Genomic DNA, 27,831 nt, shown 5'->3' with positions numbered 1-27,831 from the left:
GCCCAAGCTTCATCTTTAAGCTCTTTCTTTCTGGCTGCAATAGCTTTTTTATATAAGGCCCTACTAGTCCTAATAAGGTCACGATCCTTTGGATCGGATTTGAGGGCGTTAAGCAGCACAGAGTGTGCTAGGGAACAACTGTGATCAAACCATCTTTTAGGAGGTTTTGTCTTGATCTTGCTGATCACAGAGAGCCTACCACTTATCTTACAACATATACTGGTAAATGCTAGAATGACATCCCCATCATTAGCATCATTCGATAAGCAGACCCCAACCTCTTCCTCAGAGTCTAACAAAAGTTCCTGAATGAATGGTTCTGGGGTAATACTGTCCCATTTGAGTCTGCGTCTTTGGTCCTTAACTTTAATTGGTCCATCCATAAAGGTTGAACCATGGATGCGTCCTAATAATCCACCCTCTCCTATATCCAGAGAAACTGGGTTGTGGTCACTAAAAACAGATATCACAGTTCTATACATAAAAACTTTAGATAAAAAACATGCAGAGATAAAAATATAATCAATGATAGAGCCATTGTCTGAGCCCTTAAAAGTAGGGGCCCTATCCTCCTCCCCACAACTAGATTCATAGAGGTTCCATCTAGCAAGAAAGGTTTCTAGACATTCCCCCTGCTTGTTATGCGCCAGATGAACCATTGCGCTGTTCGGGGGGGATTCAACGTCATCACAAACACATGATAATAAGCACGGATGAATATTAAAATCCCCTAAAAAAATAATTTCAAATACATTAACATCCACACTATAGACTGACAGGAAATCATCCAATCTACCGAGACTATATGACGTACAATCGGCAGCATTGGGGTTATAAAAATTAATAAACAGAATGTTAGGAGACTCAGTATGAGACAATTCAACGATAAGGCAATGTTCTGAACCTGAGGCTAATACCTTAAGACATCCCTTAATATCAAGTTTAAACAGGCTAATCAAGCCCCCCTTAGCCCTTCCCGCTGAACTAGCCACGGCAGGGATACTAAAGTAGCTGAAGCCATCAAGAGAAAAGGTGTTGCTAGTGTCCCAGGTTTCCTGAAAGGCGATAACGTCATACGTGGATATAAAATCTAACCAGGTTGCATTATCTGCCTTTGTCTTAATGCCAGCAATATTCCAGGTAAGGATACTAAAAACAGGCACATTAATCCTAGGCTTTACGAGTTGTTCTGGCTGAAGTCAATCATTATGGTCTAAAAATGAAAGGGGTGCAAAGCGATTGGACAGTGAGAGGGGTTGAGCAAAAGGATTCTGAAACCCTTGGGGTACAGGATGATTCACTGTATTACGAGTTTGTTCAAAACCCCATCTCTGATGTGTGTCGAGGTTGGAATCCCAGGCAAAAGCTGGTGTTTTAGGGTATGTGACATTCTGTTGTTCACCATAAAAAAATTTAAGTGTCAATGGTACAACAGAACCCTGCCTGCGTTGTGGTGGGAGTAAGTTAATTAGGATGTTGGGTAACACCCCTGTGTGAGTAAAACTTACTGCTACGCAATCCCCCTTAAATTTTTTGGGGCGATTGCCCAGCCATGAGACCCTTTTGGCTGTTTTAATTTCCTGGGCCAGCTGCCGCCCTCCCCCTGGAGCTAATCTCATATTTGTTGTTAGCCACTGTAGGGCTTTATTAGACAGGGACGATGGAAGTTCCTCAGTACCAGCTTCTAGTGGTGGAACATTCGCCAGAACTAGGACGACCGGGGAGGCTTCAACTATAAATTGAAGTGGATCAGTTGGCTGGTCTTGAGCAGGGGGTATCTCAACCGTTAAGGAGCCCTCTCCTCTACTAGTACCTAAACTACCAAAAGGTTGGTCAGGAAGCTGGGATGGTGAATTACTAAGAGCCACAACAGGAATCACCCTCTCTTGATCATCATCCTGACTTCTACTCTTGCCCATATTTACCACAGCTGTCTTAACACAGTCAACCCCCTCAGTTAATTTGTTCATCTGCCCTCCCAATTTTTTAATCTCGGATTGAAGTTTATCGATTTTTGAAAGCAAAGGCTTGACGATGGTTTTGATTTTCACATCAATTAACTCAATGAGTCTATCGAATAAGTCCTCATCAATGATATTGGTAGACTTTGCACGCCCCCCTCGAGTCTCCTTAGGGGGAACTTTAGGGGTATTGACCCTCTTCCTCCTAGTCCCAGATCTCAGACCACCTCGCCTAGGTGGATTTTTATTTTTTCCGGAATCCGAACAGGAGGGAAGTTCAGTAATAGAGGTGTCATCATCGGTGGGGGATGCAGGAATTTCCTGGTCCTCATCGCTGACCACTTGATTCCCAAGGTCCACTAAGAGAACCTCAGAGCCAGATCCAGATAATACGTTACTGGTCATAGGACCGGATTCCAATGGTTTCGGACACATATAACTGGCATCAGGGAGGGTCTGTAATGAGACTATATCATCCGGTAATGAGATTAGGGAGGGGGATAAACAACGTAAGTCAGGTGACTGACTAAGACCCAATGAGTCTCTCCTTTGGGAGTTGATTTTTTCCACAGTCTGAACCAAATAGTTCTTCATATTATTAGCTTGTGGACCTTGGTTCTTTTTCGACATTGTGGTTAATGTAGTGCAGAGCCTAGGCAACTAAAATAAAAATATAAAAATACGTGGGGCTATTAAAAACAATACAGTCTTACTTGGTCCGTTGATTGCCTCTTGTACCTCTGACAGGGATTCTGGCCCTGCCCCTGCCTCCTCCTGCCGATGAGGGCCGTAGAGGGCCCGCCCTTTGCCCGGGCTTAGCCCCGGGCGTCCCGCTCGCGTCCCGCGACGCGGGGTTTGCCGGTCTTTTAAGCCCCCGTTGGCGCTCTCTGAGCGCGAGGCGCGTCACTCTGCACGCGCCGCCGCGTTGCCTGCCGGGATTTGTGGTCTCCCGGAGCGGCGGCGCGGAGTCCGGAGCCTTGGGACTCTTGGCGGTGGCGGCGATGACTAATGGAGCTTCCTGGTGCTCTCTGCAGCTGTTTCCGACTGACTCTCGGCGGTGGCGGCAAAGGTAAGTGTGTCCCCCTGCTGCTGTCATTTAACCAACATTAACGGGCACCAGCTGAAAGTTAAAAAATTAGGCTGACTTCAAAGAAACATTGATTCCAACAATACTATAAATTCACACACCTGTCAGCGCGGCCGCGACGAGTTCTGTAGCATGCCAAGGCAGTCAGAACCTATTGTAATAATTACTGGCTGATGAGAGAGGCTGTCTCGAGACCAGCCTGCACTCTCTCAAATTCCCCCGCCGCTTCTGCTAAGTTACTTTCTGTTCCTCCGGACGTGACGGCACTCTACCGCCGCACATCCGGATTTAATCCCGGCCAATTGTGATTGACACAATTGCAGTACTATTGGACTGAGGGCTGCCGGGCCCCTCTGCAGTGTGTGATTCATCATGAGCCGCGCTGGCGCCGCACCCTTGTTTCCACGGCAATAGGCAGAGTGCAAAGAGAAATACATTGTAGCGCTCACAGCTGAGAGCAGTCTCTGCTTAACTGTTAGGAACTCGGAAGCAGGCGCACCTTAGCAGCAGAGAGAGCCGGGCACAGTGACAGGCCCCGCTGGTGGCTCGCCTGGCACCAGGTGGCAAAATGCGTGACAATGCTTTTCAGTGCGGTGATGCGGATCACCGCACTGAAATGCGTGAGCGTCACACCTGTTGCGTGACGCTTGGCAGGACTGGTGGTGGGGCCCATCTGATGACGATTGATGGGGACGCAAATATACTTTGTTTCTCTATAAACCTTCCTCACCTCTTGTTTGCACAGAGGTGATTACTTAACCGCATTGCTGCGGCGGCTTTTCCCGCTTTGCGCGGTAATTTTAAAAATACCGCGTTACATGACGAGCTCAGCTCATGAGCACGGCAGGTTACGCTCATGACGAGCTCGTCATCAGCCTGGAAGGGGTTAAGTATGTGTGTAACTGAACACGTGTCTAATTATTTCTAATCATCCATGAATAAAAGGCAGACTCTCCGACTCATGATAGAGTATAGCAGCAATAGAGCTGGGCCATAGCTCATAATTTCGATTTTGTAAAGCGCAAACATATCACCCCATTAAGGGTTTTAAGGTGCTGGGGGTCGTCGGGGAGATTATGTGAGCTATTTCTTGGAGTCACTTGATGCTGAGCTGAGCTGCCACCGACACCAGGGATCGAACAGTGAGCCCCTGCTCCGGAGTCAGCCCTTCTGGCTGCTGCGCCACACCTCTCACAATCTCACTAAGCACTTGTCTGTAAACCAGTCGTTCTAAACCTGGCAGGGCTGACTCGGCCATTCATCCTTCTAAGGTCCTTAAATTCAGCATATTTCAGTTGAGTAATGATGACATATTTTATTACAGCACTGCGAAATCTCAAATCTGTAGTGGCAGAACCTTGAGATAAAAAAACGACATTACTACGATTATAATTTGAATTGTAATAATGTTGAAGTCTTTGCAGGACGTGGAAACCCCCAATTCTGTTACAATAACTATGAGACCACGAACTGGCGAACGATCTCAAGAGTATGGAATGCCCCCCCCCCCCCTCTCTCTTCTTTTCTCTCTTTTCTTCTTTCCACTCATGTATAAGCCTCTTCCATGTATGTAAAATTATATTTTTCTATATACAATAAAGAATTTCAGAAACAAAAAAAAGGCAATTTGTTCAGATTCGGTCGATTGTTTAAGGGTCGGAATATTCTGGTAGATAGCTTCAGTTTATGTGAGTGTTTCCAGCGCATGCGCCCTTAATTTAGGCAGTGATAGCTATCAAACTGCACCAAATGATTATGGTGAACATTTTTTTATTTTTACATATGTGAGGTTGTAATATTTGCCGTATTTATTGCTCCCCCACTTAAGGTCGTAGCCTCAGACTACATGCAATGTGCAGCACTAGCATTGAGTCATGAACCTTGAACTTTAACCTTTCATTTACTGTTGTTTCATGATCGCTTCTGTCACTATCAAATGCATAATGGGTGCTCAATCCAGGTTCCATTCGCATGAACCTTTGTAAACCTTTCCTTTTCCTGATTTAATAATATTATTGTGCGGCAATAACTAGCATCCAATAATCTTAATGTGGAATGTCAATAGAAGTGTAATTGATTTATTCTGCTGCTTAAATACAGTTACCTTCCGGATCAAGTATTCAGCTGCTTAAAATCTAGTTACTTAATTTTTTTCTGAAGTGCGTTTAAACTAATTTAATTAAATTGCTATAAAAAGGAAACATAAAGAGACGAATAACTCTGTTTAAAGAGAATATGATTATTGCAAGCGGCCTAAACAAATAGACGCTGGAAAAGGATCGGGATGGGCTTAAAGTCCTAATGTACCAAGTTCTTTGCTTTACTAGATTTCCTCTTAGCGACATCCAATATGTATCTATATATTTAAACTGCGGTAAATTGCCCTACATGTAGTCCTGATTCATGCTCGACCTACTGATGTTACCGGCGTGATCCAGGACTAGAAGTGGTAACTTACGACAGGTCACTGCCACATTTGTGGACTGACTAGTGCCTTGAAAAGTTGAAGAACAGTGCTGCCACCTTAGGCAAATGGCTATTTGTCACTCTTACTTTATATCAATCAGGTGTTTTGACTGTAATAGCATTTCTTGACATCTCTGAAATAAACAAAGCATTAACATTATATAAAAAAATAACCCAACTAAAAGAACAAAGCACAACACAACACTGAAAATATATCGCAACGCGAAAAACGCAGCACAACAATGACACAATGCAAAATGCGATGCAGCCCGCGATACGAAATTTGTTTTATTAATTAAATTGTTTACTTACCTCCAATTATCCATACTCCGGTTTTTAGCATCCCCCATCCTGCCCCTCCCCCGCCTCGCCTTTGGACCAACCGCAACTCCCTCCACGGGCCGCGGCTGGTTTCGAAGTCTGTTTTATTTTCAACTTCAGTGAAAACATAGCACAGGTCTTAAAGTACACAGCGTTAAGCCTACAACCCTATACAGGGCCTGCCGTGTGTGCAAGCAGTGCAGTTGTTACACAGAAAATGACACACAAGAAACAAGTATTAACACAGCATGTCACCTACAACCCCTGTGGGGCCCGCCGCGTAGTGCATAAGAGGATGCTATCTCGAGGTGAATACCATGTTACCATGTTCCTCCCCAGCAGAATTCTCTGCTGCACCGCCTGAAGGAAGGCCCAGTCCACCCGGTAGAATGCCTTCTCCGCGCCTAGTGAGAGGAGACAGGCCGGTATATGCCAGTGATGCACCTTCCCCACTAAGTGCGCGATCCTTCGTACATTATCTGCCCCCTGGTGATTGCGGATGAATCCAACTTGGTCCGGATCTACCAGACCAGGAATCTGGGGGTCCAAACATTTTGCAAGCATTTTGGTATAAATTTTCAAGTCGGAATTTAACATCGCTATAGGACGGTAGGAGGCACAGAGCGCGGGATCCTTCCCTGCCTTAGGGATCAAGGCTATCTCCGCCATACCCATAGAAGGCGTTGGCCCATCCGTGTCGGAGAAGGAGTTATACAGCCACAGTAGATGAGGCTGAAGTTGTGCTTGGAACATGCGATAAAAGGATAGGGGCAGACCGTCCGGGCCCGGCATCTTACCAAACGGAAGATCTCTTAGGGCTGCCGTGAACTCCTCAGCCGAGAGATGGCCCTCCAACGTTTTAGCGTGATAGGGGTGTAACGGGGTCCATATGCACCTATCTAGCACTTCTAGTAAGAGATCCGGCGAATGTTCCTCTGCCGTGTAGAGAGACGCATAATATGCCCGGAAAGCATCACATTTGGCCCGCTCCGTGGTGACCCTCGCTCCATTCGGTAACTGTATATTAGTTATGTGGGCTTTGGCTACCCTTGCTCTTAAACGTCTCGCCAGTAGCCTGCCCACCTTATCTCCCCCTTCGAAATACTTCTGCTTTAGCACTAGTAGGGAGGTTTCCGTTTTATTCGTGCGCAAGAGGCGGAGCTGTCCCCGGAGGTTCGCTAGCCGCAGCCGGGATATCTGCGAGGATTGCTCCTGATCCCATTTTTCAGCCATTTTATATCCTTCAAGAGAGTGTCAATCAAGTTGTCGAGCCTCCCTCGTCCGCGCAATTGATAGAGAGGTGATGTGCCCGCATATCGTGGCCTTGAAGGCATACCACACCAGGGGAAAAGGCATCTCCGGTATATAATTACTGGCAAAGTAAGAGTCAATGGCAGCACGTTTGCTTTCCACGTCGGCTGGATTCCGGAGGATACTCGGCGGAAAGCGCCACCGCGAGGTACGGGCGGGGCCGGCGGCCGGGTCCTGCAGAATCAGCTCAACATGTGCATGATCCGAGAGCTATATGGCCGAAATCGACGCTGCCAGCACGTCCCTCACCAGGGCGTGAGATACAAACAAGTAGTCGATGCGTGAGTATGAACGGTGGACATGAGAGTAATACAAATAATCCCGCACCCCCGGCGAGTGGTACCGCCACGTGTCTAAGAGACCAAGATCTGTAATCTGTTTCCGAAGACTGGAGGACATGGCCCCCACCCCGCTCAAGGAAGCCTCACTGCGGTCCACCCCAGGGTCCCACACCAAGTTAAAATCCCCCCCAGAATCACTGAGGGGTCATTCTGCGGCACATGCTCCCGTAAAAGCGTCCGGAGGTAAGCGTCCTGCATCTGGTTGGGCGCATACACATTACACAGTGTGAATAAACGCCTCCCGATCTGAACACTCATCCGTATGAAGCGTCCATATGCGCTCCTGAAGGGCTTAGCCTCCCCCCGCCTGATGCCACTTCTGCACAAGATCGCCACCCCCGCAGTTTTGGTGTCCGCTGCTGCCCAGAATTGAAGGGGGTATTTAGGGTGCTTCATGTGCCTTACATCAGCTTTAAGGAGGTGAGTTTCTTGGAGGAAGATAATATCGGGGTTAGACTGAAGAAGATATCGCCATGTTTGCCGCCGCTTATTAGGCGAATTGAGGCCCTTAACGTTAAGCGATATTACTTTTAATGGTTCTCGGGAGGGTCCGCGTCATATCCAAACCCATGTTAGTCCTTCCTGCCACTGTAGAAGCAAGCTCAGGGTAGGGGTAGACGCGCAATGGGGCCTATGTCACTCCGCTCGGGGGCCATGCATCTTTTGCAATACTTCCCGCCTGCCACACCCAGCATTCAAGAGAAGACAGAGTAGAAAAGTGGAAATGGAAAGAGAAGAGGTAGAAAACAGAGATTAAAACAACATTGGCCAACCGGGCCACAATGTCCGGTTCCAGAGACAGGACATCCTGCACCCTAAGGTTTGGATAGTCCCAGCGATGTCACTCTCACCAGAACAGTTGGGGTAAGCCTGTAGTTGCAGTCAGAGTCATCCAGACAAGGAGCTCTGGAACCACCTACGCTGCGTTCAGGTGGCCAGAGCAATGTGTGAGCGTTAGTCCAGTCCTCCACCCCAGTGGGGAGAGGAGTGAGCCCCGGAGCATGCAGTACCATCTGTTAGTGGAGCATGATATCGCTGTCAAGGGGTTGATGAACGTTGAGTGGCTCCTCCTGCATCTCCTTCCAGGGACTTAATGTGCTCTATAATGTCCTGCTTGGCCTGCGAGGATGAGTGCTCATCTAGAGGAGGAGAGCAGCGATGGCGACGCACAGTGGACATGATGGTCTGGCAGGCACCCGCATCAGAGGCGGGGGACGGGTAGGGCTGGCAGGTGGCGTAGTCGGGAGTCGGAGTAGTTGAGCCGTCTCTCTGTAGGACTGCAGCACCCTGCGCTTGGATTCCCACTCAAAAATTAGAGCAAACGGGTGACCCCATTGATAAGAAAGGTCCAGGGTTCGCAACTTGTCTATCACTGGCATGAAGGCATGCCGTCTCCTCAAGGTGTTAGGGGCAAGTCCTGGAAGATCTGGATCAGGTACCCGTCATAGGTGAGGTCTTGCTTAGTCCGTGCCGCCTTGAGAATGGCCTCTTTTTCTGTGAAGAAGTGGACTTTGGTGAGGATATCCGGTAGCACTCTCCGCCTCCCCGCAGGCCCAGACACCCGATGAGCCCGATCCAGGGTCGGCGAAGAGGCATCGTTGTCACCCCACACCTCATGTAGGAGTTGGGCCACATATGTCAGGATGTCCTTTTCCTCTGCTCCGAGAGGAACCCCCCGGATTCGGAGGTTGTTCCGGCGACTCCGGTACTCCAGGTTCTCCTGCTTAAGCTGTAGTTCTATATGTTGTTCTTCCAGGGTGGCCAAACGCTGCCATAACTGCTCCTGGTCCTCTGTGCAGGCGTCGACCGTCTTTTCCAGTCCATCCACCCGGTCACCCAGATTCGTCATTTCTTTTCGGAGTTCTCGGACACAGGAGTGTACCTCAGAATGCAAGGAACCGATTCCCGTCTTCAGCTCGGCCATAAACGCCTGTGTCACTGGTGGTGAGTCCCCCTCAGACGTCGGGCCCATCTCGGCTGGGGCAGACGACCCCGCCTTGCTCCACATTGCTGTGACGGTGTTATCTTTGGGGATCACCCCCTGACCTTCTTTATTCCCTTTGGAGCGTGTCAAGGCGAAAGAAGCGGCACCTCCCAGGTGAGCCGACACCCTGGGGCGACTAGAGTCACACCAGTGCTGACAATGGTTTGCGGCGCTCAGGGGCCTAGCAAGGTTCAAATGCAGGGAGCACCAGGCAGGGCGGCTACAGCTTCAGTGTTCAGTGCTCGGGCCTCCCACCTGTGCGATATGCCTCCAGGTTGTCGTCCACCCGCTCCGCCAAGCTCCCAGAGGGCGAGCAGGAATCTATGTAGCTAGCCCCAGCAGAGGATCAATACCTCTTCAATAATCTTCATTATGGGAGTGCCTCCATACCAATCCCGGGATCTCTCCAGGGGTCACAAGACTGCACTTCAAACGAACTAGGGGCAAAGAGGGCCTACCCCCGTGCTCAGGCAAAAGGATTAATAAAGGGCACAGTGAGAGCCCCGGGACCCGGGCTACAAAATCATAGGGGCCCGCTAATGTTTCAATGAGGCCCATCAGGCCGGGGGTGCCAGTAAGCCCAGGACCGATGCTTCGTCTCCTAGGAACCACACTGCAGCGGTAGTCAGGCGGGAGACCAGCGGGTGGGGCCCCCACAATCCACCCCAGCCCTCCACACTTCAGCCGCGGAGCCCACCAAAGGAACAGTAAGAAAATACACAAGTGAGCGCTAGGGAGATAGGTCAAGTCAACATCAGCGCCCATGTCCCCCCAAGCACCAGAAGCCAATATGACAATAACTCCTCCAAAGTCCCCTGGCTCCCTCCCATCAGCTCTGTCCCGACACTCCTACCAGGGACTTCGTCGCAGTCCATGCACCCGCTCCACCATAGAAAATCATAAACTGGACGCCTCCTGGGAGCCGGTCTCAGGGCGTCACACGTCAAACAGCCTCCTCTCGTCCCCGTCTACAACTCACCGCCCCCCGCCAGGCAGAGCATGTGGGACAACAGAGGAGTCTCGATGCTTCAAGGCCCAGGTGACCGTCTGCCTCAAAATGGCGCCAACATGCCATCTGCTAGAGCGCTCTAGCCGCCCAATGTCGCTGGGGTCCAGTGTCCAGGCGCCGCCTAGCCAAGCTCCCCCTCACTTCTCGACCAGCAGGTGTGCACTTACCGCCAGTCAGAGGGCACAGGGTGACCAGGGGTGGCAGCTGCCTCAGCGCAAGGGCAGCTACCAGGAGCAAATAGTGGGCAGGGCTCCACAGGTCAAGGCCCCCCCCAGGCAGCAACACTCTCAGGCAGTCTCCTGTCAGCTATCAGGAAGGGGTGAGAACCACCGCAGCCTCCACACCCACCTCGCAACTGCTCCTGCGGGCCGCCAATATCCTCTAGGCCGAGGGGGCAGAGCAGCATCCACGTCCGCCTGCGCCCACCAGGGCACTTCACTGCCAGGGCCGCCTTCCCCACCCGCAACTACCAGGGCCGGATCGCACTCAGGAGGCACACACAGCACCGCAGCTCCTGCGTCACCACTGCCAGATGCTTTCAGGTTGAGGGGGCAGAGTGACAAGCCCGTTCACTCGCGCCCGACAGCTGGAGGCCTCGGCTCACAAGATGGCGGGCACCTCTCCGCCGGGTCCATTCATATCACTGCTAGCGAGGGGAAAAGTCCACAACCTGCACCTCTGTCATCCAGTCGCCTCCACTGCTCGGGAAAATCGCCCAGGGCCTCTCCCGCTGCTATCTGGCTGCTAATAAAGGCATATAATGCTGGCGACGGCCCGGAGCTCCAGTCACCGACGTCCTATTCCATCGACTGCCAGACCACGCCCCCCATCAACTGCTTTTAACAGTGCCAGTCAAAATGTGTTGTGATCCAGTCCAAGGTTGTGAGTGAACTGATCCTCTTTCTGATATTTTTTTAAGAGAATTCAATAGACTCTCTGAGCGATGGACTTAGCGTGTTTACTCTAATGGCTCTGTCCAGGTGGGTTTACCATCTGACCTCTTTGATGGGAATGGTTTTAAAGTATTTGTTCATTTCAGTTGAGATATGCTGGTTTATCACTGCTTCAGAAGGTCTTAAACAATATACAGATGTATGTATTTTATCCTGTATCCAACTTTGGCCCGACAGAATAACTTGAGTTTGTCTTATGAGGGTCTTGTATAGCAAAAAGGTATTGGTGGTGTGATGCACACCTCTTTACTGAAATTGTTGATTTTATTCCTTGTCATGTACTCTCCAGTTTCAACCTAGTAGGTGTGCTCGCTTGCTCCATGGTCCGTCCACTTGTGCTACAACATAGCAGGAACATGGGGGCACCACTTTACGATGATGATGATTATGTTTGTATTTTAGAAACCCCTGAAGAAGGAATTTTTTCTGAAATGCATTGGGTGATTTTGAATATGGCATGTGGAAACAGTCATTCTCCTGTGTCTATATGAACAGCAAATTAACAAAAACGAAAATGAGTAAAATGAATTGGGAAAAAAGGGGAGAAAAAAGGATGAATAATTCTGGATAAAATTGAGGATTAATAGAAAAAGTTTATTATGAATTTAATTCATTGGATTCGGTGGCGTTTGACTGTACAGCTTGATGGGGACAGTAAAGTGGTGCCCTTGTGTTCCTATGGTCTTGTATAGCAGCCACAGCCTGTACGGGTAAGAGTGGTGGGGCCGGGTGGGGGCGGATTTCGACAGACAACCATGAGGGAAAATTAAATTAATAATTGGTTTTCCCTCGTGGTCGTCTGTCGAAATCACTGCCCCACCTCCCCTCTGATCTTACCTGCACAGGCCGTGGCTGTTGTATAGTTCAAGGTAATGCACACGATGGACACCTGTTGTATATTTTTGCACCCTGTCAGCATTTTCTCAGGCAGAATGATGGTGTTTGAGTGTTTGGAGTCGAATCATCCGAGTAGTCACTGGTTGTTGGGGGTTTTCTCAGCACTTATCTTACGCCATGCAGCACAGTTACATGTGCTGAAAAACACTTTAGGGGGATTATTTACAAGCCCCTTGCACTGCCGGCACGTCACGTTGTATGATGCACCAGTGGCAAAACCAGCTACCCGATATTTACAAGGACACGTAAAGCCACACTGCGTGGCTTTACGTGTGCTTGTAAATATCGTCTCTTCTCACACAACACTTTGCGTGTAAGGGGCATGACCTGCATGTTGCTGTGAGTGTTCCCACGCAGCACCCATGTATTCCGATGCATTTCCAGATTTACGAGAAATCGTGAACTTGGAAATGTGTCAGAATGCTACACCATTCTACAGCACGCAGAAAAAAAGGAAATCTCCTCAATTGTTTTTGTGCAGGAACAAAAACAATCTCGCCATGACGCAGGCATCCTACACCATGGTGCAAGGGTGCCTGCGCCAGCGCATGGCAGCCAATTGTGCTCCAGCACCGGGGAAACCACAGGGATGCGACATATTGTAGAAAATATGTCACATCCCTGTGCTTTGAAAGTGACTCTGTGCAGCGCAGCCAAATGGCTTGGGACACACACTGAGTAACTTTCATTGTAAATATGGCCCTAGATGTTATCCAGCGGCAACAGTGAGTTTCTGATATTTGGGGCTGCACATTTTCTGTGATGTTGGTGGTTTGTATTTTTTGGGTAGAGGACATTTTTACTAAGAGATTCGAGCATATAGATGGAGTTCTGCACCGACAGCATAAGAAGAAACAGCTCCATATGTTGAGGAGTGTGTGTTGGAACCATAGAATCACTTTGTTGCAGAACTTGCGTTGTGTGTGCTGGGAGGTTTTACCTGCACCTATCGCAAAATGTCTGTGAGTCCAGATTTAGATTACATGAGCCCTGTGTATCTATGCTAGGATTCTATAGGGCTTATCTACAAGCCTCTTGCGCCACTGGTGTGCACCTTTTTGTGACGCACTGGCGGCGCATTTTGCTGCCCTATATTTGCAAGGACAGAAAAAGCCACCCTGTATGGCTTTTCCTGTCCTTGTAGATACGGCCCCTTTACATGCAGCACTTTGCATGAAAGGGGCATTCCATGGGTGTTGCTGTGGGTGTTCCCACTCAACACCCATGGAACCTGACACATTTCCAGTTTTATAGGAAATCGTAAATCTGAAAATGCATCTAAATGCTGCGCCTCCCCAGGGGAGGTGTAGGGAGGCGCAACAAGGAGAAATGTATTAAGTTCTCCTAGTTTTTCTCCTCTTTCCATGCGTGCTGCATTCTGCAGCACACATAGAACTAGGAAATCACCTCTGGTGATTGTTATGTGCAGTAAGATGTTCCTTCCTGCACATAAACAATCATTAAAAAAGGACGTTTTGCAAGTTCTTTGTGTGCTTGCTAATGCAGCACACATAAGAGTTGAAAAACACCATTTCAGATTGTTTATGTGAAGGAAGGGATACCTTCCTGCACATAAACGATCATCCCAGTGAAGCAGGCATTCTTGCATCATTGTGCAAGGGTGCCTGCATCGGCACATGGCAGTAAATTGTGCACCAGCGCAGGGAGAGCAAAGGGATCTGTCATTTCCTTGTTGATGTGACTCGTCCCTGTGCTTTGAAAATGCCACAGCGTGGCGCAGCTAAAGGGCTTGTAGTGCTGCGCTGCGGCACTTACTTGTAAATGAGGCCTTTTAAGATTGTGAATAGGGATGGGAAGTCTGAAAATACATATGTGTCTATGTAATCATTTACTTTTCCTGCCTTCATCAATCCGACTGCCTGCACTCCACATCCCGACTCCCCCCTAGGAGTGGATTCATGGTGCTCTGGTGCAGTCTAGGAATGTTACCCGCTAATCAACATGACAATTTCATAGACTCCCCTGCCTTGCTTTCAGGATCAGCCCTGCATCCTCTGTTATCACACATGCCTTGTTTATGAAAAATTTTGCATCGCTGCGTGAAAGCAGTGATGCAACACTTTTAAGTGCGCCCACCACGTGACACGACGGATGCGCCGTATTTATTTTATGGCGCACCATGTCGCAAGGAATGGCAGATAGGTCAGGAATCCTGTTGTATCTGTCGGCGCAAAACCCACACATTGCTGGAGTTATGTTGTAAGCATGACGAAACTCCAGCAATGCACAAGAGATGCCTATTCCCATTGCACTGCGCCACCCTTCCACCTGCTGTGCAGCAGGCGTCTATTTGTGACGCAGTAGCATCCCAAATGTGGCGCAGTGAAATCTGATAGATTTCACTACGCCACTTCTGCAAGGCTTTTTCACGTGGAAACGCCCACCCTGCATACATTATACGTGACGCAGGTATAATGTAGTGCAGGCATTTACAAAATGATGCATCTGCTTAGATACGTCACTTTGTAAATATGGCGCATTGTTTACGCCACCACTGTGTCACAAAAAGTGAGGCAATGGTGGCATAAAAGTGATGCATGCCTTTATAAATAAGCCCCCTCCGATCACCCCTCCCCCGCTGTCTAAGGCACAGCGTTGGGCCCACCATCCTACGGGTTCTCCATTTATTCCATCACTCAGGTTGTGCACGAGCTGGTGCAGTGGAGCCACGGGCTACATGGTGGACAAGAATTACTGATTTTCTAAGAACAGGACCACACGAAGATCAGGGAGGGCCCTTGTGATGACCAGGGCAGAGATGCCGGACATTAGGACCCTGTGGGTCACAGGGCGGTGACCAGGTTACCGGACACCACTTCCTGTGGGTGGACAGGAAAGGGGCATTAGGCTGCAGGACGAGGACGAGGACAGATGTGTGATGGCAGACTGAGAAGCAACTATAATAAAGAAGTATCTGTTCCCCTACCACATTGTGTCCAGAGTGATTACTGATCGTCGGGGATCTGACAACTGGCGACGAGGCGGATCGAGTCCCTGCGTGCAGAAACACAGAAGTCGCGATTTTAAAGCCAGGAGCCAACCCTGGATCGCGTTGCAGCCAGGAAGAAGAGGGAAGAGTGAAGCGCCGTCCAGCATTCAGAGGCGACGTGGGAGCCCACCCCAACCGCCGCAAAAGAAACGAGCAAGACAACTGGTAAGCGCCAAGCGCTAGCGCGAAGAGCGCGCGAAGTTTAAAGGAGCCCAGAGCCAGCGCGAGAGTCTCGGCGGCCATATTGGGGCCAGGCGCAGGAGCCAATAAAAACGGAGACTGAGGGCGGCGGCCATTTTGAAGTCAGGCGGTGCCCGGATTGGCCCAGAAGTCTCGCGAGAGTTTCGGCGGCCATCTTAAAGTCAGGCGCGAGGGCCAATAAGAAAGCAGGAACGTTTGGGCGGCCATTTTAAAGGCAGGAAAAATCGAAAATCAGAAGAAGAGGCGCAGAACACAAAGGAATGAAGAAATAAACACAGACAAGCGCCGAATACAAAGAAAGGAAGGAATAAACACAGACAAAGGCAAGAACAAAGGGAACAAACAGGAGTAAAGTAAAAAAAAAAAAAAAAAAAAAAAAAACAACAAAAAGAAAGAAAGACTGTCTGGAGTAGGAAGTAATAAGAAAAGGAAACAATAACAAGGGGGACAAAGTATCACCCCACAAAGAAGAATAATAAGGAAGGAACGTACGAGATATCCAGAAATAAATAAGTGTCCAAAAGAGTAAAAATGCCAGACACGAAATCGCAGAGTCAGAGTGCACTATTCCGCAGACCAGTGCCTTTCGTGGTATCGGAACCACAGGTGGGCATCCGGTGGGAAAAGTGGATCACAAAATTCGAACGATACCTGAAGGCGACTGATGTCGTAGATGGGAAGAAGCTGGATCTACTGCTAAACTTCGTGGGGGATGAGGTGGAAGACCTCCTAATAACACTCCCTCAAAGTGAATTAGAAACCTATGACAAGTTGAAAACGTGTCTAACGGCTAAGTTTGACCCGCAAAGAAATGTTGATTTCGAGAGATATTCGTTCCACATGGCATACCAGCAGCAAGAAGAGTCAATGGATGACTTCGCAACGAGGCTACGAAAGCTGGTAGCATATTGTGAATTTGAAAAGTATGACAATGAACAGGCACTTCGTCTCAAAATGATAGAAGGCTGCCGAGACACGGAGTTTCGCACCAGATTACTGAAAGAACCGATCACCTTGGAGAAAATACTTGACCTAGCGAGGGCAGAAGCAAGAGCGACTGTACAAGCGAAACAGATGGATCGAAAGGGCGAACAGATACATCGAATTACAGATACAGGCAAAAAAGGGAACTGGAAAGGAGGACACAAGGAACAGGCGCCGAAGAAACGAAGTTCCCAATGCTATAGATGCGGCCTGGAATTTCCCCACCGAGGACCATGCCCAGCATTTGGTCAAACATGCAGAAAATGTAACAGAAGCAACCACTTTGCCACCATGTGCCAAGGTGGCCAATTCAAAAGCGACCGTGGCAGACCAGGAAAACCAAGACAATCGACAACAAAACATGTAAGACACATGGACGCGACGGAGAGGAGCTCGTCGGGAGGATCAGGAGGATCAGAAGAAGAGGAGGAAGAGATAACAAGCAAAGCAGAACGCCTATATCTCATGACCACGGATGAAGGGCATGGAGAGGAACATATCAGGCTAATAGACAGGAAGTCAATAAAGAAGACAGATTGGGTAACCATTGATGTAGGGCCACACCAAACAAAGTTTGTACTAGACAGCGGAGCTACGTGCAACATCATGTGTGCCTCTGAATATGACAAGATGAAGAAGAAGCCGCCGCTACAACCATCAAGTGTAAGAGTGTTCACATGGGGCGCACAACATCCTGTAACAAACATGGGAAAGTTCATGGACACCATGACACACGACGGCAAAACCGTCGTAGAAGAAATACACGTGTTACGAGGAGACATTCCAGCACCATGCCTACTAAGCAACGTAACAGCAAAAATAATGGGACTACTGAAAATGATGTATCACATGTCGGAAAAGGAGAGCATACTACAAGAGTTCCCGAAGCTGACAGACGGCCTAGGAAAATTTGAAGGAAAGCAAATAACACTACACATAAACGAGGCTGTCAGGCCAGTTGCACAGCATCACCGAAGGGTGCCAATACATTTACAACCCCAAGTAGAGGAGGAAATAAAGGTGCTACTGGCCCAAGACATCATCGAGCCGGCGGAAGGACCAACGCCATGGGTGTCCCCAATAGTGGCTGTACCAAAGAAAGACACTACACAGATAAGAATCTGTGTGGACATGAGAATACCAAATACAGCCATCGAGAGAGAAAGGCACCCAGGGCCACATCTGGATGACATGATAAGCTGCCTGACAGGGATGAGAAAATTTTCAAAACTAGACCTGTGCAAGGGATATCACCAACTGGAGCTAGATGAGCAATCACGATACATAACGACCTTCTCAACGCACCTTGGACTGTTTCGGTACAAAAGACTGAGTTTTGGAATATCCTCAGCAGCAGAGATATTCCAAGAAACAATCAGGCAGATAATAAGACCGATAACGAACAGTCTAAACTACAGCGACGACATCCTGGTTTTTGGAAAGTCGGAGGGGGAGAGTTCCCGGTAGTAAGGGAAGTGGCATCGACATCAGCAAATGCCACCTTACCAGTGCTGGATGACATATTTGCTGCCTGGGGCTCACCACAAACACTGAAAACAGACAATGGCCCTCCATTTTCAGGAGAAGAATTCCGCAGGTTCATGGAATACCTGGGGATCAAACACAGGAAAATAACACCGCTGTGGCCCCAAGCCAACGGAATGGCAGAAAGATTCATGGGGACCATCAAAAGGGCCATCCAAAGAGCAAAAGTGACACAGATCTCCATTGGACAAGCGCTATGTCAGGTGCTACGAGACTATAGAAACACCCCCCACAGCACCACGGGCAAATGCCCAGCAGAACTGGTGCTAGGAAGAACAAGCAAGACGAGGCTACCACAGAGAGAAGTAACAGCAGACTCCAACAGACAAGAAATCGCAAAGAGAGACAGCAAAGGAAAAAAGAAAATGAAGGAATACGCTGACAAAAAGAGACATGCAGCGGAGCACCAACTAAAAGAAGGGGACATAGTAATAGTGAAGCAAACCCAGCACAGAAAATCAGACAGCCCTTTTTCAAAAGAGCCACTGGTAATAACTGGAGTAAAAGGGTCAATGGTGACCGCAGCGTCAGACAATCGGACTGTAACAAGAAACAGTTCGCATTTCAAGGAGCTAAAAATGGAAAAAGAAGAAAGAGTAATAACAACGGCGGAAGGGGAAGAAAGAGAACAAGGAACGAACGGTGAAGTGACAACACACAAAGAAGAAGGTGGAGGACCAGAGCAGAGCGGAGAACAAAGACCAAGAAGAGAGTGCAAAAAGACAAAGAGACTATTAGAAGAAATGTAGAGAGTCTCTCCACATATCTCTCTCTCTCTCTCTCTCTCTCTCTCTCTCTCTCTATCTCTCTCTATCTCTATATGTATCTCTCTCTCTCTCTCTCTCTCTCTCTCTCTCTCTCTCTCTCTCTCTCTCTCTCTCTCTCTCTCTCTTTCTATATCTATATCTCTCTCCCAAACTGCAGCACAGTCAGTTGCAGTGTGGATAAGGATTTGTACATGGGGAAAAGCATTTGTTGTAACAAAGGGGGAGATGTGATGACCAGGGCAGAGATGCCGGACATTAGGACCCTGTGGGTCACAGGGCGGTGACCAGGTTACCGGACACCACTTCCTGTGGGTGGACAGGAAAGGGGCATTAGGCTGCAGGACGAGGACGAGGACAGATGTGTGATGGCAGACTGAGAAGCAACTATAATAAAGAAGTATCTGTTCCCCTACCACATTGTGTCCAGAGTGATTACTGATCGTCGGGGATCTGACAGCCCTCTGAATGCGCATGCGCTAAACTAGGGCAGAAGCACTTGATTTCACCAAAGGGCCCATTTGTTCGCACTGATCCTGCACATTCTCTTCCAAAGGCGGCTCTGTGCTTCAGCGTGTAATGACTGCAGAGTCCTCTTCTCCCAATATTATGACTGCGTTCCTGCTTTAAATCCGCCGAAACTTCCGTTCCGGTCAGAACCCTCAGTTGAAAGGGGTCATGCATGCATTGTGAAGCAGTAACAGTCTCTCTCAGTCAACAGGCATACCAGTTTTGCTTGATGATGTCAGCTTGTTTTGATATCCACTGTTACGTCATTAACTGGTGGCCCCTTTAAGAGCCACGCATGACACGAGCTACAATTGATGCTTGCAGTTTATCAGATGTATTTGCTCAATGCGTGCACCGATATTGGCGTGTACATCACAAATGATGAGCAAGGTTCGAAGCGTTACGTGCACATATTGGACTGAAATGCATTTTCTCTGTCTCCCTCCATCAGAATGTTGGCTGTGATTACGAGATAAATTCCAATGCCACGGAAGATCGATGCGGTGTCTGCCTCGGGGATGGCTCGACGTGTCAGACGGTGCGGAGGACGTTCGATCAAAGTGAAGGATTCGGTACAAAGAATCTGATTTCTACTTCAAATCTGTTTTGTATGTGACCAATCTGTAACCCTGGAAGAAAAACCTTGTTTATTTAAAAAAAAAAAGTCCTCAAGTGATCATCACATAAATCAATTGATTAAGATGAAAATGCAAAGTTAGATGCTTTCTCATTTCCGGGAGGTGATAGCTTTTTCATTAACCTCTATTATTCAATTAAACTGTCCTTTCTCGGGTATTGAATCCAAGTAAAGAAACATCACTTAGTCCTGCGTAGTCAATAAATGCCACCCAATGCCTGGGCAGCACCTGCTCCCCATCTTAGCTGTTATTTTCCATTTTTGTCCCTTCCGACTTTTGTGAAAGCGAATTAAATTCCAGAAGAGTCTGGTTTTGTAAAATAGAAGTACTAATCAGTGCAAAACCGATGTAAAGTTATACAATCACCTCGTGTCTTCATTCACAAGTATTTGTAGGACACTGGATCGTAGCGGGAAACGACTCATGCTTGTGTCCATCTTTCAGTTTTGAAAACAAAGTTTTAAAACTTTTCAAAAGTAAAAAAAAAAATCAAAAATGAATAATACAATTCTTCTGAAACACAACATTTCGGCTGCTTCTTGCCTCTTTATCCGCACGGGCAAATGCTGGTGAAAATATGTATATTTGCATAACAGCAACAAGGTGTGCAGTGGCGGCCATCACATACAAAAGGTGGTGGGGAAAGGAGGTGCGGGGGGGGGGGGTTAATAATAAAAAGGAATAAACGTACCTTAAGGTGCCGGCCACGGCCTGCATTGTGTTTCCTCATCCTTGCCCCAGAAGGCACTGGGGCTTCATCAGACTCCCTGTCCAATCCCTGTGCTGCTCTGCACCGCAGGGATTGGCCTGAGCCGGCTGGAAAGATGCTCTAATCTGCTCCGCTTAGGTCAGGGAGCCAGTGGGGGTTCACCAATACAGCCGGGTTTGAGAAAACTAAGTGCGCAGATGTGTTTTGATTGGCCTAAGACGGCTGGCCAAACACATATGCGCACTTAGAGAGTGCATATGGCACTCCTCCTACTCCCTCTCATGTCCCAGCCCCACCCTCCCTACACAAGCTGGCTTAGCCAGCTGCTTAAAAATAAAACAATAATCAAATATCCAGGGGCAGCTCCTCCCCAATGGTAGAGGAGCGTCGCCCCACTGGGTCAGAGCCGGCAGCTAAAAAATAAAACAATAGTTGCTTATAGCTTTATTTTTAAGCAGCTGGCTCACCCAGGGCGTGCAGGGAGGGGCGGGGCCGGGGCATCTGTGGGAGCAGTGCTATGAGCGCTCTCTTAATGCACATATGTGTGTTAGCCGGCTGTCTCAGGCCTACCAAAAGACACATGCACACTTAGGTTTCTCTAACCCAGCTGCATTGAACAGTCTGGGTGAAGAAACCCCACAGACTCCCTGACCTGAGCTAAGCATGTTTCCAACCCGCTAGGGCCAATACCCGCTCACAAGGAGTCTGATACAGGCCAAGTGCCTGCTGGGACAAGGAAGAGGAAACACCAGGTGAGGCGCAGGTCGCAGCTAGCAACTTAAGTTGAGTTTGTTCCATTTTAATATTAAACTACGCACCCACGCTCCACCTCCCGCTTACACCTCTCTCTCGCCCCACCACCTTTTGTATGTGGTGGCTGCAACTGCAAATATCATTTGATTTTTTAGCTGCTGGCTCTGAGCCAGTGGGGTGGCGCTCCTCCGCCATTGCGGGGGAGCTGCCCTTGAAGGTGTGCCAAACCTTCTTGATCAGATTTTCTCACTTGGACTCCATAGACACATAGACTTGCCATCATCAGTTATTAAAGTAGTGTTGCCCATCCACACACTCAAGGGTTTCTTGGTGAATACGCAAAAAGTATTTTGAGTGTTATACATGTTTAATGTTTAGAAATCCCCTTTGTGTGTATTAGGGTGTGAGTTCTGGCATTTAAACGATTTTGTGCCTCTCATTCAGATGTGTAGTCCTACTTCTATGTTTGTGGAATATCTGGTTACCTGACTGGATAGCCATTTTTCACGATGTAGTCATTTTACAATATGAAGCTAAGATGGATCCAGTTAGTAAAAAATAGTTGTACAATTAGTTATTTTTTAACTATCAAAATAGATTCATTTGAGTTTCGTTTTTGTTGTTGCTTTGTATGCATCCATTGTTGATTAACAATATGTTTACTTTAAGTTAATCTACAGGGAAATCTCAATTTGCACATCACACATCATATCCTCCACACATGTCCTACAGGAGAACCACAAAACCTACCAGACCTCAGTGCATTGCCCCCTTCCACTGTTCTGGTAGCCATTACTATGCTGATGAATTTTAATTCTGAATCTTTAAGTGATACTCGCTACTATTGCATGTCAATTCTCTACACTTCCAGCAGCCATGGGTATAGTTCCCTCTTTCTGAACACACTTATGGCTGCCCAACAGTGTGCACCCCTCTTGTGCCTTTCTTGCCCCTTACAGTGAACCACCTTCTTTTCCTTTATACTTTGTGGTACTGTGGGAGTCCTTACCCCACTATTTAACTGAAGCCCCTGGCAGATCGGCTCCAGCATACTTGATCTAGCAATAAATTACCACCCTCCACCATAGTAAGGCCAAAAATATTTGCAGAGTTAATCAAATAGTGTCTGGGACCACTTAGTAATTGACATCTAGATCGACTAAAAGAGTTTTATTACAAAAATCTCAAAATAGGTAATGTAGAGAAAATTCTGTAAATGTCATTAAGCCTCAGATAGAGAGTACATCGTCAGCAGTCAGAATTACTCCAAGAGCCAATAAGCATCATAAAGTATAATAGGACAACGGGTAAGTAAATTAAATGGACAGAGTTTTAATGAGGAAAACAAAAAGCCTCTATCAATCAATCAATCAATCAGTGACACTTATAAAGCGCGCTACATACCCGTAGGGTCTCAAGGCGCTGGGGGGGGGGGGGGGGGGTGCCGCTACTGCTCGAACAGCCAGGTCTTCAGCTTCTTCCTGAAGGAGAGGTGGTCTTGGGTCAGGCGCAGGTCGGTCGGGAGGGAGTTCCAGGTCTTGGCGGCCAGGTAGGAGAAGGACCTTCCTCCTGTAGTCGTTCTTCGGATGCGGGGGACGGCGGCGAGGGCGTGGTTGGCTGATCGGAGGTGGCGTTTGGGAGCGTAGAAGTTGACTCGGCTGTTGAGGTAGCTCGGGCCTTGGTCGTGTAGGGCTTTGTGTGCGTGGGTGAGGAGGCGGAAGGTGATTCTTTTGTTGACGGGGAGCCAGTGAAGGTCTCTCAGATGTCCGGAGATGTGGCTGGTTCGTGGGATGTCGAGGATGAGTCTGGCTGAGGCGTTCTGGATCCGCTGGAGTCTCTTCTGGAGCTTGGCGGTGGTACCGGCGTAGAGGGCGTTGCCGTAGTCCAGTCGGCTGGTGACGAGGGCCTGGGTGACGGTCTTCCTGGTCTCGGTGGGGATCCACCAGAAGATCATCCGTAGCATGCGTAGGATGTTGAAGCACGCCGAGGAGACGTTGTTGACTTGCCTGGTCATGGAGAGGGAGGAGTCCAGGATGACGCCCAGGTTGCGTGCATGGTCTGTCGGTTTGGGTGCGGTGCCCAGGGCGGGAGGCCACCAGGAGTCGTCCCAGGCGGAGGGTGAGGAGCCCAGGATGAGGACCTCCGTCTTGTCCGAGTTCAGTTTCAGGCCGCTGGTCGTCATCCACTCGGCTACCTCTTTCATCCCTTCGTGCAGGTTGGCTCTGGCGGCGGCGGGGTCGTTGGTCAGGGAGAGGATCAGCTGGGTGTCGTCGGCGTAGGAGATTATGCTGAGGTTGTGTTTGCGTACGATGGCCGCGAGGGGGCTCATGTAGACGTTGAAGAGGGTGGGGCTCAGAGAGGATCCTTGGGGGACGCCGCAGATGACTTCGGTGGCCTCTGACTTGTACGGTGGTAGGCGGACTCTCTGTGTTCTTCCGTCGAGGAAGGAGATGATCCATTCCAGTGCCTTCCCCTGGATTCCGGCGTTGTTGAGGCGCTGCACTAGGGTGCGGTGGCAGACCGTGTCGAAAGCCGCGGAGAGGTCTAGGAGGATGAGGGCCGCTGTTTCTCCATTGTCCATCAGGGCTCGGATGTCATCGGTGGCGGCGATGAGGGCGGTCTCGGTGCTGTGATTGGCTCGGAAGCCGGACTGTGAGGGGTCGAGGGATCCGTTCGTCTCGAGGAAGGCGGCCATCTGCTTGTTGACGGTCTTCTCGATGACTTTGGCTGGAAACGGGAGGAGCGAGATGGGGCGGTAATTCTTGAGGTCGGTGGGGTCCGCTGTTGGTTTCTTGAGTAGAGCGCTGAGTTCGGCGTGCTTCCAGCTCTCCGGGAAGATGGTGGTGTCGAAGGATGTGTTGATGATGTCTCGCAGGTCGGGTGCGATGACAGCGTCGGCCTTGTTGAAGACGTGGTGAGGGCAGGGGTCGGTCGGTGATCCGGAGTGGATGGAGTTCATCGTGCGGATGGTGTCTTCGGTGCTGATCGGGGTCTAGGCGTGGAGGGTGGTGGTGGGGGGTGGTTGTTCGGTCATGGTGTGCGTTGGTTGGTTGTTGAAGCTGTTGTGTATGTCCGCGATCTTGTTGTGGAAGTATGAAGCGAGGGAGTTGCAGAGGTCTTGCGATGGGGTGATGTCGTTGTTTCCTGCGCTGGGGTTGGAAAGCTCTTTTACGATGTTGAAGAGTTCCTTGCAGTTGTGTGCGTTGTTGTCCAACCGGTCCTTGAATGCTGTTTTCTTGGCGGCGCGGATCAGCTGGTGGTGTTTCCGGGTGGCGAGTTTGAAGGAGGTCCTGTTGTCCGGTGTCGGTTCCCTTTTCCAGACTTTCTCGAGGGCTCGGCAGTTCTTCTTGGAGCTCTTGAGTTCGTCGGTGAACCACGGGGCCTTCTTGCTGCCGGGTCTGCTAGGCGGGGTCCTCAGTGGGGCGAGCTCGTCCGCGCAGATGCTGATCCACTTCGTGAGGTTGTCGGCGGCCTGGCTGGGGTCCGCTGAGTTGGCAGGAGGGTGCTGGCTCAGGGAGGTGGCGAGCTGGTCTGCTGTGATCTTGTTCCAGCTTCTGCGGGCGGCCTGTTGCTGGTGTTGGTGGGTCGTCGTTCTCTTGAAGGTGAAGTGGACGCAGCTGTGGTCCGTCCATTGAAGCTCTGTGGCGTGGCTGAAGCCGATGTCTGTGCTGGAAGAGAAGACTGCGTTGAGTGTGTGTCCGGCGCGGTGGGTGGGGGTGGACACCAGTTGCTTGAGTCCCAGGTTGGCGAGGTTGTCGAGCAGGGTGCTGGTGTTGCGGTCGTTGTTGTTTTCCAGATGGAAGTTGAGGTCTCCCAGGAGGATGTAGTCAGCGGAGGGGAGGGCATGCGGGCTGACGAAGTCGGCGATGTCCTCGCTGAATCGTGTGCGTGGTCCAGGGGGTCGGTAGATCAGGGTGCCTCTGAGGGTGGTGTTCGGGTTGGTGTGGATCTGGAAATGCAGGTGTTCGGCGCTGGTCAGGGTGTTGTCGGTGCTGGTCGTGAGACGGATGGTGTTCCTGTGGATGATGGCGATGCCTCCTCCCATCTGGTTGGCGTTGCGGTCCCTCCGGACGATCTTGTAGCCCTCTGGGATAGCGATGGCGATGTCGGGAGCTGAAGAGGCGTTCATCCAGGTCTCCGTGAGGAAGGCAACGTCAGGGGCTGTGGCGTCTAGGAGGTTCCAGAGTTCGATGGCGTGTCTATGGACAGAGCGGGTGTTGAGCAGGATGCACTTGAGGTGGGTGCTGCTGGTGTTCGACTTGGCGGGTGCTGGTGCGAGGCAGGTCCGGATGCAGGTGAACTTGCAGGCGTGGCAGCTGAAAGGTCCGTGGGTGCGTCGTGGAGTGGCTTGATGGCAATCTGGGAGTCGGCCGGTGTTGAGAGCGGTGAGGGTGGCGGCGGAGTACATCAGGCGGGTCGGTCGGGGTCTCCGTGGGCCAGGGGTCCTGGCGCTGGTCGCGATCCGGTCGCGGACGGGCGCAGACGGGCTTACCTTTGGCGCGCCTTCGGCGCACAATCGGCGCGCCCGCTGCGCGTGACCGCTGCGCGTTCGCACGGTCGCCATTTAAGGCGAAGTGCGCGGGTGGGCGGAGCAGCTGGGAGGCGGGAGCGGGGAGGGTACAGAAGAGAAAGGGGCGGGGCTGATGGCGGTGGCGGGAAGCGGGGAGGGAGCGCGGCGAGGAAGGCGGGAAAGGAGGCAGGAATCGAGGGTCAAAAACGAGCACAAGAGGCGGAGAAACATATATATAAATTCTAACTGTCAGATTCACAAGCAACACTGACAGCAACAATCTCTGGCTCATTTGACAGTACCAGAATATGAAAGCCATAACATACACTGATATAATTAGTATGGCCTAAATATTATTTACTAAAATATCACACAGTGCGATGATACTTTTGTTAACAATATTTAAGATATGATTTTTGAGTGAGACAATATTCATGTCCACAGTATTCTGACATACAACCCCTTTACTATGCCTTCTCCTCTCTGCAATTCGACAGTGTAAAACCTTTTTTTCACTCCCACTGTGTGCTTTTTCTCCTGGTACCAGTCACACTCAAGTTCTGCTTCCCCTTCAAAACTGAGCAAATGTAATGTTTTTATTCATTGTTTTCGATTTGACACATTTTTGAATAGCTAAGTTGTTGATGCAAAATTACCAACTCGAAGGAGTCTATCAAAGAGGGATCCATTTTTATGTGAATGCACTAAGGTGAAGGTAATTGAGCAGGACAGCAAAACCCCTGTAGGATATTCCCTCTTTGATGTCCACAATGTCATGGTTGAACTTCTGTCAAGCTGAGCTGCTCCAACAGCATAGGGACTAGGTAGAAATTAGCTTTAGAACCAATTAACAGAAACACAGGCATTGGAAAGGAGTCTGTCTTTAGGGAAAAAACTGTTCTTTTAATAGACTCACTGTCAGTGAAATTGCTCTCCCACCCTTGCAGCTCCACCATTAAGTGAGGCCTCTCCTGAGCCCCTGCACTCCTGTAGTGTTGGTGTGCAAGGCCCTCTTCGACAGACCCATTCCTTGATGGACTGGAACCTGCACCTCCCCTCCTCCTCAGAGCCTTGAGACCTTTACGGGTGAGTAGTCGCGCTTAACAAAAACATGATTGATTGATTGATGCCACCCATTAGAAGCCATGCAAAATGGAACCTCAGGGCTGCAACTGCAGCATGTGTAAGCTGGTGCTTGCACCATTTACGAGAGATAAAGGTTTACTATATCCATCCATATCACTACACTTAAAACCTTATAAGTCACCCCCATAGCAAGGCTTAACAATCCTGAAGGCAGGGTGCTGTGTTTTACATGGGAGGGTGCTCCTGCATGAGCAGGGCCCCTCTGCAGTCTTTGGAGACAATTCTCCCGGGCTGTATGTGATACTACCAGACATATAGGTAGACGTGCATTATAACCTTGCGGTAAATGCTATCTCGAAAACGACTGCAACAAAGCATGTCGTGTTTGGTGTCAATCACCTTGGAATCATACCTCCACACCAGTAACTGGTGGTTCTGGGGGTACCTAAGTCTACTGGTACCAACTTTCTCGAGCCTTACAGCACAAAATGGATGCTGCCAGCCACAGACACGAGTCTGTCCTCCTGCTGCTGAGCCAAGCTTGAGCAGGGGAAGGCAGCGTAATAGGCATCCTGTCACAGGGAGGTGTGACCACTTCCCAGACAGGATTTAGTGTATTGCGGCTGGGTGGGTGCACTGTCTCAGTGCCAGAAAGTCTAGCTCCGGGGCACATTCGGTGTCCCTGTTCATAGTCCAGCTCAAACCAGTCCTGGGAGCCATTTGCTCCTGCTCTGGCGGGAAACTGGACAAAGGACAAGGGAGCAGCTTCCCCCCCTGTCCTGTCTCTCCCC

General features: G+C 49.5%; 1 protein-coding gene across 2 annotated transcripts in view; it reads left to right on the top strand.

Moving 5' to 3' along the window:
* ADAMTS12 (ADAM metallopeptidase with thrombospondin type 1 motif 12) overlaps nucleotides 1-27,831 on the top strand; it is a 2,873,463-nt gene that overhangs the window by 1,513,653 nt on the left and 1,331,979 nt on the right. For both annotated transcript variants that reach the window (XM_078677277.1, XM_078677276.1), the window contains one exon: nucleotides 19,796-19,916. In XM_078677277.1, coding sequence (XP_078533403.1) covers nucleotides 19,796-19,916 — 121 coding nt within the window. The remainder of the gene's footprint in view (nucleotides 1-19,795; nucleotides 19,917-27,831) is intronic.

Source organism: Lissotriton helveticus, chromosome 2_1, assembly GCF_964261635.1.
Source record: "Lissotriton helveticus chromosome 2_1, aLisHel1.1, whole genome shotgun sequence".
NCBI lineage: Eukaryota > Metazoa > Chordata > Amphibia > Caudata > Salamandridae > Lissotriton > Lissotriton helveticus.
This window is presented reverse-complemented; position numbering and strand designations above follow the sequence as displayed.